This window comes from Fundulus heteroclitus, chromosome 22 (assembly GCF_011125445.2).
Source record: "Fundulus heteroclitus isolate FHET01 chromosome 22, MU-UCD_Fhet_4.1, whole genome shotgun sequence".
Classification (NCBI taxonomy): domain Eukaryota; kingdom Metazoa; phylum Chordata; class Actinopteri; order Cyprinodontiformes; family Fundulidae; genus Fundulus; species Fundulus heteroclitus.
This window is the reverse complement of record NC_046382.1, coordinates 4,020,173-4,030,815: the sequence shown is the minus strand read 5'-3', so window position 1 is coordinate 4,030,815 and position 10,643 is coordinate 4,020,173. Positions and strand designations below refer to the sequence as shown.

At 43.6% G+C, this 10,643-nt stretch overlaps 1 protein-coding gene across 3 annotated transcripts in view; it reads right to left on the bottom strand.

The window, feature by feature from the left end:
• Nucleotides 1-2,820: 2,820 nt before the first annotated feature.
• The window catches only part of hectd2 (HECT domain containing 2), a 54,152-nt gene continuing 46,329 nt past the window's right edge, over nt 2,821-10,643 (bottom strand). For all 3 annotated transcript variants that reach the window (XM_036126235.1, XM_036126236.1, XM_036126237.1), the window contains one exon: nt 2,821-7,582. In XM_036126235.1, the coding sequence (XP_035982128.1) occupies nt 7,462-7,582 (121 nt within the window). In that variant the 3' untranslated portion in view covers nt 2,821-7,461. The remainder of the gene's footprint in view (nt 7,583-10,643) is intronic.

Here is a 10,643-nt window from a genome sequence, read left to right as displayed (position 1 = left end):
CCTGCTACTAAATGTTTACTCTTCCTCTAACGTAGAAAGTACTCCTGGTCCCTGCTCTCCCTTCTTGAACTCTGAAGCAGTCTGTGACTCTTAGTGTGAGTTTCATCACACATCTAAACTCAGTTAGAGCCTCCAAGGCTCCAAAGTAATCATAAAGTATAGATTTATGTGGTTTAAGGTTTAATGGAGAGTGAACCTCAGAGGATATAAGTGCTGGCATCACAGGTTAATCGGTGCCACAGGCGGTTACAGTAAGTTACAGCAGACTGAAAGGATTTACAGCATCTGATTGGTCTATAGAGGCTAAATCCAGGGTGTTCATGAGGACAGGTGATTATTTACTAGATGCTAGAACGTTCCTGTTTATCTCTGTGCAGGTAGAAGGTGCTGTCCTGACAGCAGGTACTCTGTGGTGTTATCTCCAGATGTTCCAGCAGAAACATTGACCTCAGTCTGTGCTGCTTGTTTTCTTTTACAGCTGGAGTTTATCTGCGTGAAAATATGCCAGCTTTAAGCGTCAGAATCAGGTTCAATCATTGTCCAGGCCGCTCCTGCAAGACTTCTAGTTCTAGTGCCTTATCTGCCCCACAGACCGGACCCTGACTGTCCTAACAGAGAGATAGGACCGCTTTGGTTCAGGGTTAACAGGTGAAAACAAGAATAATATAACAGACAGCGATCCGTTCAGGCCTGAAGAAAGGAGAAGGAATAAAACGGTTCTGGCTAGTTCCACAAATGAGCCAGAGAGAGTTATTTCTGAAGTTAGACGTGACGGCTCTGTGAGAGAGAGGCCTGTTTGATTAAATGAAAGGCCTCTGTGTTGCTCCGCAGCGCCAGCATTCAGGCAGCGCCAGCCTCAGGTCCCTGCCCCAACTCTTGGCAACTATTGTGTGATTATTTTTGAAAATGAATAGCCTGAAATGTGCTGAGTCAGCCTGTCTGCACTCTGATTAAAGAACTAATGGTGGCCTGTTGGTGGGTTAATGGTTGACAAAGGGCTGCTGCTGGCCGTGGCCTACATTTTCTGTTTGTTTAGCAGATAAGATCTCCTGCTGTAGAGGCAGCACACCTCCAGAGAGGCTGCAGCAGAGCAGAGAGACGGCCTGGAGGTCAGAGATGTTTACCGGCCAGCAGAGCAGCCCAGCCTTCCTCAGCAGGAACATGGAAACTCCTTCTCCATGAAAAAGTCTTTACAGAGTGACTCCTGCTTTAAAACACCAGATAAAACGTCTCATCAGGACATTTCTGAGGGAGCTGTTGGGTAAAAGGCTCAGACTGAGACTAAAGTGCAGGAGTCACACCTCAGTCTGTTCACTGTGATTTAAAACTGGAACATGATGCTATTCAAACCAGAAAACAGAAGTTTCATTAATATTAACTCATATTATTAATAATAATATTGATTCAGGATTAACAATATTATCTGTATTAACATCCTACCAGCCATTTATTTAATATATTAGCTTCTGGGCAGATATGGAACTGATTTTTATATGCATCTTTATTTTTTCTGGAGGAGGAGGAGGAGGAAGAGGAGGAGGGGATTGGCCATGTGGTATTTGTTTGGTCAAAGAGAAAGAGATAGTGATGAAGCACAGGATTGAATTTGGTGTGGGAGCAGAGAGGCAATGTCACGGCACGACATTAGTAAATATTGGTTACAACACCGCAATTAATATCAGACATTGGCCCAATTTTTGTATAGGTTGCTCCATATCTATCTATCTATCTCTAGATAGATAGATAGATAGATAGATAGATAGATAGATAGATAGATAGATAGATAGATAGATAGATAGATAGATAGATAGATAGATAGATAGATAGATAGATAGATAGATAGATATACTGCAGTCCTCCAGTCCTCTAACCTTTGGATGTGTTCCTGGTCCAACACCCCCACTGATGCGCTGGAGAACTTGTATGGGGGACCAATACTGCCATAATTTAAACAGATGACTGACAATGAGTGGTTTAAATAAAGGACATGTAATAAAGCAAAAAGGTATATTATTAGCAACTTTCTGGCCCTGTATTTATTTTTATTGAGTCATTTATTTATTTATGTGTGTATTTTGATTTATGGCAGGATTGGTCCTCCGTAAACATGGAGAAAGATTCCTGTAACTGTAGAAATGTAAGTGTTACAGCGACAGAAGACACAAAGGGTGAAATTACAGTCCCCAATTTTTCCTGTACAAAGGCTAAATGTGATAAAATGGAACAAATGAGTTTAAAACCAAAAGTTTCAGAAGATTTCACAGATTGTGTGACATTATTACTGTGAGCTGAACGTTTTGGGGAGAAAACCTTCCAGATATCATCAAACAGAAACTGGATTATGGTGAAAAGGATCAAAATGTGAATTTAGCCTGTTAAAGTTCACCTTTCTGTGAGAAGTTTCAACTTTAAAGCTGTTTCTGCTCCATATAAAGCTTGGTTTCCTCTCCTCTCACCAACATGGAGACATTTATGCTGTTTTATTCCGCCGTACAATGCCTTACTGCCAGAAGCTAAATGCTTCATGACTTGTTATCTAGCTGGACAGAAGGACAAAAACACAAAAACACCAAATATTAAAAAGGAGGTTGAATGTTTTTACCACTGTCCCTTTAATCAGGGTCCACTGTTACCAGAAACACAGACTACATAGAATAAATGATTTCAAACCTGCAGGATTTTAATCATTTCAACCTGAATGGTACGACTGATTCTCTGACAGACTTTCAGAATAAAAGGCCTTGTGAGAAGGGTTCTGACCTTCACTTATCAGACATTTCACAAGCGACTCAAACAAAAAAACGACACGTTCAGCAGCCGTCTTTATCAGGAGAGGCGTGAGCCCTCGTTAAGCTTTATTGCAAATATCTGTGGAGTCACAGTGAACATCGTACAGAGACAACAGCTTTACAAACGGGGCCGTGCCAGGGTCAGCTGACCATGCTCCTCTTCCTGAAGCGCTGAAGCCGAGCCTCCTCCTGGAGATTATTACACCTCCACACCTGCTGGGACGCAGTCTGAACTATTTTCACTTCCACTGTATAGCCTGACACAGTTTGGTCCATTAACGAACAACAGCACCGGATCTAATTAAAGACGACTCTCTGACGTTCTGACACCAACCCGAGCGCTGCAGTCAGAACCACACAGAACCTTTTTAACGTTCTTGTCAGAAACAGAGGCTGCGTGAAGGCCGTCTCACAGCGAAGAGCAGCTTGTGGTTGCTGCTGCTGCAGCTCTGGGCCGTCATTACGTAAGAGAAAGGATCCATTGTTGGGTTCTTCATTGGCTGAATGAGTGACCCAGATTAAAGGCATGTAAATGTGGACGGAGAGCCAGAGAAGCTTCTGGACCGTTGCTGGGTTACCTAAGTTAACCGTTTGGGACTTTGGAGCAGTCAGCGGCGCGGGCTGGAAACCAGCCCTGAAACGCAGCGAGAGAAGCTGAACGTTTGGACGTCAACAGCTAAATCAGCGGAAAGCTCCTGCTTCCTGCTGCTACGCCGGGCTGTTTGGGAACCTGAAGCGGTCGTTGAGTGACGCGCCTCCACAGCCCCTCAGCGGGGCCGCCGCCTGAATGAGGGGCCCGGTTTAGACCCGGGTAAATTTGGACAGAGCGGTTGTAGAAATAGCTCCACGGCTCCTTGGTTACTTGGACCTGGCCTGCAGGACGTGACACATTTACCTCGGCCAACGTCAGGACGACGATAGTTAGACGTTCGCTACTAAGGCAGGAGCCAATCAGAGGCCTAGCTGACATTTTCTCATGCCCATTAGTTTCTGGCACCAAGTTACTGGATAGTTTTGGTTGGTATTTAATGAAGGCATTAACTAATGCAGCCTAAACATTAGCCAGTCTGATCTGTATTAATAATATTAATAATAAATTACATTTTTATAGCCCAATGTTCAGTTTATTAGTTAACAGCCAATGATTAACTATCACTACTGACTGTTAATTAGGCAACGATTAAAGAATCATTAGTTAAGCATTACATATTCATCTTTTTTTCCACAACTACTGTTGAAACTGGCCATATTTAATGTTTTCTAAGAATGAACCACAGATGCTCTTCTGTTAGGGACCAAATCAGCAGTTTTGGTTTTTGTTATTAACTTCTAATGAAAGCGACGCCGTTTAAAACTGGTTGAGATTTTTTAGATCTGTAAAGACGGCTCCCAGTCCAGCGCGCACATTTTGTTTCTCATCCAGAAAATATCAGGCATGTTTCTGGTGACAGGGACGTCTGTTCACCCTGAACCTGTGCCAGTTTTTACCACATTAATTAAACTGTGCACACACAGTGCTGTAAAAGCTCACTTTAAGTGCCACTGCGTTTATATTAGATTCAAGTTTTTGACCTCCCAGGTAAACTGAAGTCAAAATTAGTAGAGTATGTTTGGAAATGGGTCAACCAATTAAAGTGTTAGTTACAGTCCTGCAGGTAGATCTGGATTGAGCATTAAGTGGAGTGAGAATAAATGGGAAATATTGCTGGGAAATCACCACCAAGGATCCTTTAGTAATTAACTAGTAACTAATATTACATTGTTAGGTTTGCAGAATTCCTGCGACCCTGACTAAACAGTCGACTTTAAACAGGGTGTAATAATTTAAAAACACTTAGCACACAAACATAATAGCACATGTGGACGATGGTTTCTTTCAGCATTCAACCATCGTTGACCAGTGCCTGTCTGCTAAAAAGCACTCAGACCGACGGCAGCCTGGATAAAACACGACTAAATAACACTTGTGCTGCAGCCGCTGTTCCATAAAACAGGCCGCAATGTCAAACTAAAGGAGCGAGAAGCTACGTCCCGTAATATACAAAAGCATTCTTCTCAGGGTAAAGCCTTCAACAGTGTGCTGCAGACAAAGCAAACAGGTAAAAACATTTCAGGAAATCAACTCATAAAGTGTCAGAAGCCAGGACTAACGCCTAACAGGGAACATTAAACCCTACATGCTAACAAGCTAGCTTACGTACGCTGAGATTCATGCTCAGTTCAACCTCAACAACTGAATTATTTCTGAAAACTCCCTTTTACTCAGTTTAGAACCAACAGAATAAACAGGATCATTTGAGTTCAGAAAACAAGTTTGATTAGATGAATACCTGAGAAACAATAAAAAGGAGCCTCTGTAGTTAAATCTTTAGCAGAAATTTGAGCTTTTTTGGGTGATATGACTGGAAGTCAAGATAATTGAACTCTAAAATATAAGCCTCCCTGCCTGGCTACCATATTTAAATTCCATAAATGGTATTTGATGATGAACTTCTGCTGTGCAGCTCATTAAATACCAGTTTAGGTGTTTAAACAGATGTTTTTAGAGTCAGATGTTGGTCTTGATTGGACGTTCAATTGTGTTGGGTTTGAAGATGGCCACCATTTTCACTCTGATTTATGTCACTTACACCAGTGGTTCTCAACCTCTGGCCCGTGGACTGGTACTGGTCTGTGGGTCATTCACCACTGGGCCGTACAGAAAAAATATATATATCTGCGTCCAACTGATTGAGAAAACCGGCTGGATTTTGTCCGTTGCATCTGTCTAAGACTATTGATGCATGTCTGCTGGTGGCTAGCTAGCTGTGTTGCTAAGGCTGAGATGCCGTTAGCTATTGGTGAACAACTGATCCATGCCGCCACTGAACACATTCACCATGAACCTGTGGGAGAGGCGGCAGAATGACGGCGACCTTAAAGGTACGCCAGGACTGCTGCAACAAGAGAAAGTTAAATTACGAGGTAGATTGGGCAGGAGCAACCTTCGGATGTCGTTGTCTCCCACCACCCCTAGATAAGACCGTCTTGTAGCAGAGAAACAATCTCCTACTGATTCAACTTCACTTTATATTTGTGAATATTTATTATATTATTATTAGATTAAAAAAGCACAGTCCATGAAAATATTTTCTGACATTAAACTGGTCCATGGTGCAAAAAAGGTTGATGCCACCAAAAGATAGTAGGAGTACCTGTAAAGTTCTGCTAAGATCAAAGTACAAGGTCAGCCTTGTGGTCCATGTTTGTCCAACTTCTGATGAAGATTCAGACAGAAGAGCCACAGGTCCAGGTCCAAGGCAGCCGTTTCTGAACAGCAGCCTAAATAACTTCAAACTCTTTGGATTTTGGTTGTTACATTTAGTCATTAGAAGCATTTCTCCTTCTTTTTCCTTCTATGATAACTTGTTCCAAACCAATACGGCTTGGGAAGTTTTGAATCACCAGACACAGGGTGTCAGCAGTTTTAACGAGTTTGAGAACCTGCTCAAACTCTCTCTGAACGTTGTTCCCAAACAATCCCCGTAAGGAATCTGAGAATCCGTCAAACCGTACAGCAGAACTGGAACCCTGTCCAGTTCCTTCAACTCTTCAACATTCAGCACCTTTGGTCTGAAGACGTGTGACACGGAATGAGTGACAGCCGTTTGCTAGCAGCTAGCGTTAGCGTCCTCAAATGTCCTCATTTATCTTTAGTTTAACGGCTACGAAGCTAATATTGTGAAGCTAACATTTTGGTCATCTGTGCCCGCCACTATTGAGATGTCGCCTTGTAAATAAACAGCCTGAATTGAATTGTAAAAATAAAACTATTTCAGCCATTTTTAAACCCAGATCGTAGACAACCGATGTGCATTTTCACCAACATCTCTAAAAGGTATAGACACCCTTCTTGATATTTGATCAGCTAAACAGAAGTCATAATTAAAAACCATACTTGGCGGCCATATTGAAATCTAATATGGCGGCCATTAGAGGAGGCTATTGATTCGGGTTTTTTATGGTCTTCACAACCAAATCTTTCTGCTTTCTCCAAAAATAAACTATGTGAACTCAGCAGCTCTCCTGTTACTACCTGCTGATGATCGGACTTTTCGGGGATCAACAAGTTACATTTCAATATGTTAATAATTTTAACTGCTAATTCTCAAAATCATTTCGACTGTTTAGAGACTAGAATTTGGTTTGTGAAGGAATCCGAGTTATATTCCAGATAACATTGACAATACTGTGCAAAAAGCTTTAAAAATTATTAGAGTTTTTTTCCATTGGACTAAAACAGGAATGTCTGGTTTAGAAGCAGCAAAAGCTTTCCTCTCCTTAAGGCACTTAAAGACTGTGGTTCTGTCTCTTCAGACTGAGCTCTGCAACACCAACATAAACATTTATACTTCTTAAAGCTTTTGCACAGACTTGTAGATTTGCCTTCGTTTGGTTTCCTTCTATCTGGGTGGTTTAAGAACAGAACCAACAGAGTCCAAGTGCAAATTGGGGGGTTTATAGAGCTGTTACTCAGCTGTTGTTGAGCTAAGGCTCCGGTCTTATCTGCCTATCATGAGACAATGGAACCTGTTTATTCAGCCACTTTTTTCCTCTGCAGCCTGATACACAGAGATCCATGGCAGACACAATGCAAACAGCGTCTGTTAGTGTTTCCGTGTTTGCAGACCGATCACTCCAGGCCGAAGCCCTCGGCGTTGGAGATGGCGATGGTGAGTTTGTGTTTGAGCTCCTTCCGGGTTCGATATGGAGGCAAACAGATCTGATTGAAGCAGGTGTGAGAGATCGGCAGCCTGAGTGGAAACAAACAGAGAGAAGAAATCCAATGTTATTGAGCCTTAAAGGGGCGGCACACACCTCAGGAAGTCAGCTGGTTGGTTTCAGCAGAAGGATCTTTTAATCATGTTGAATCATACAGATAAGAGCTATAAAAACTAGGCTGCAGCTGGTAGTACTTAGACTTAGACAACTTTATTTGTCATTTTGTATGCACAGAGTGCGTACAGAACAAAATTTCGTTGCATACAGCTTGTAAAATTGCAGAAGAATTGAATATCCAGTATAAGGTGCAGCAGTGATTTAAAAGTAAACAATTTAAATGTAGACTATGCAAGAGAAGTCACAGTGTACAGGTGAGTATTTTTAAAACCATTTCTATGTGCAGAAATTGATTGTGCAAAGGGCATTAGTGCAAGAATACAGCTTGTAATTTACCGTAGATTTAAAATACACTATACGGTGCAGCAGTGATTTAAAAAAACGACTGAAATGTAAACAATGCAGGAGAAAGTCACAGTGTACAGGTGAATATTTAAAAAAAAAACATTTGTATATACAGAATTTAAAAACTAAGTTCGGCAGCATTTGTACTGCTAGATGGAGATGCAATGATGGGAAATGTGCAATATACGGGTGTTGTGCAGAGGTTATGGGTTATAGTTCAGCAGTTCAGCAGCAATTCAACAGTCTGATGGCAGCAGGGAAAAAGCTTTTGCAGAACCTGGTGGACCTGCAGCAGATGCTGCGGAACCTCTTCCCAGAGGGCAGCAGGGAGAACAGTCCATGGTGGGGGTGTGAGGGGTCCCTGATGATGTTTTGGGTTCGGGACACACAGCACTGGGATGAAATGTCCTTATTGGAGGGAAGAGGAGCCCCGATGATCCCTTCTGCTGTCCTCACCACTCTCCTCACGTTGTTCCAGTCGGAGGCGCTGCAGCCTCCACACCACACACAGAGACAGCTGGTCAGAATGCTCTCTAAGGTGCTTCTGTAGAAGGTCCTCAGGATGGGCGAGGATGGGCGGGGGCAGGTGGGCTCTCCTCATCCTCCTCAGGAAGTATAGGGGTAGGGTTAGGGTTAGGGTTGCAAGAAGGTCCTGGGTTCAAATTCCAGCCTGCATGGTGTTAGCATGTCCTAACTGTGGATGCATTGGTTCTCTCTGGGTCCTCCAGGTTTCTCTCATTGTCCAAAACATGACTGTCAGGTTAATTGGTCTCTAAAATGCCCTAAGGTACGAGTGTGTGTGCCTGGTTGTCTGTCTGTGTGTCCATGTAGCTCTGACTGGTGAACAAGTGACATCAGAATGGGAATGATAGATGGATCTGCTTCTGACCACAGGGCAGACCCAGGATTTGTTGGAGTGACTGTATACTGGCCAGGGAAGGCCTCAGGATATCCAGGGAGGATCTGAGAGCACTTCACTCTCAGACTGCAGGTCTGCTGGTGGTTCATAGAGTCTCTAAAAGTAGAATGGGAGGCAGATCCTTTAGCTATCAGGCTCCTCAGGACATCAGGGTCTATTTCTCTCCCTCTGCTGATTTCTCCTACTGCTCTCCAATTCCAATTGTTTGTTGTTGTTTCAGCTTTTAACTTTTTGTTCTCTGTCATTTTTCTCTTCATAGAAGGTACACCTGGTCTGGTATTCTGTTAGCTGTGACATCATCAGAGGAGGCAGATCATCCACTATTACCATCTAACATAGAAAGTACTGGAGGATTTAATGGAGTCTGACTTTGTAAGGAGCCTTGAGATGACGTGATGTGAATTGGTGCTATATAAATAAAATTGAATTGAAAATGTCGCTCAGGTGCTTTGCTATGCTGGATCTGCTTCCTCTGAGAACGCTTAAGTAGGCAGACTAAAATGGATCAATGTAGGAGATTTAAACATGAACCCTAACCCGTGCAACATTGACTCAGAAGTATTTAGCAGTGAGAGGAATCTTAAGGTGTAGATTAGGAAGGCTTAGTAGAAAAACAGCACGACACGAAGGAGACATTCTAATTAAGATCAACAGATTCATGGCAGCATATGCTGCTAATGGGCTCACTCGGGTTTTCTATAGATCCCACACAAAGGCCCTCAGTCTGTAAACACAACCTACACCAGACCCCCCGCCCACCGGGTTTACGTTCTGTGGGAGCCTGCGAGAGCTAAGCTGATAAACGTGTCGGGTTCATGAGAGTAGGTGAAGAACTTTTACGTTCAGCAAAGAAATGGAGCGTGCAGGTGTAAGAAAAGACTTTAGCAACTTCAATCTGAGAAGGGTTCAAAGGTCGTCTCCAAACCATCTGAAGTCCTTCATCCTGCAGAGAGGAAGATGATCCCCAGCAGGAGAACATCTCAACAGCTGCTAACCTTCCAGGATGGACGTCCAGGAGGTTCAGCCCAAGGTCAGAGCAGAACCCCAGGAGCTCCGCCCCAGACTCTACAGGCCTCAGCTAGCAGGTCAAAGGTCAAGGCTTGTTTATGTAAGTGATGGGTTCACACAAGACCTCTGGACCACTGTCTTTGGAACAAATGAGACCAAAGTAGAGATGTTTGTCCATAATGCAGAGCACCATGTTAGGAGACACCTCATACCCACCATCAGGCACGGTGGTGGCAGCTGATGATGTGGTCGTTGTTTACGGGTTAGGGTTAGACTCCAAGGAGCCGTAACAAGGCGGAATCCCCCTGCTGCTGCATCTGGGATTAAAAAGCTGCAGATCACAGCAACCACGGAGCTGTGGGGCATCTGAGAGTGAACCCGAGGCAGGCTTAAGAGAAAAACAGGAAGAGGCTGGAATCTGCTGCAAAACAACACGGGATGTGGCGAGTTAAAGGAGTTCAAGGCCGCCCACTTTGGACTTGAACCCAGTGAACGTAGTTTTCTTTAGGTTGGACACAAAGGGCTCAGCCCATCCCCCCTCGGCTTCCCAAACACAGCCTACTCCACTGGCCCCCATTCTGGGATCACGTTATCTGGGAGCCCCGTGGGAGCCTGGCCCGTATGTGTGTGGTAGTGGTGGTGGGGGGGGGGGGAGTCCTGTAAGGCTTCACAGAGTAACAGAACTCCACATTAACCTACAGAAA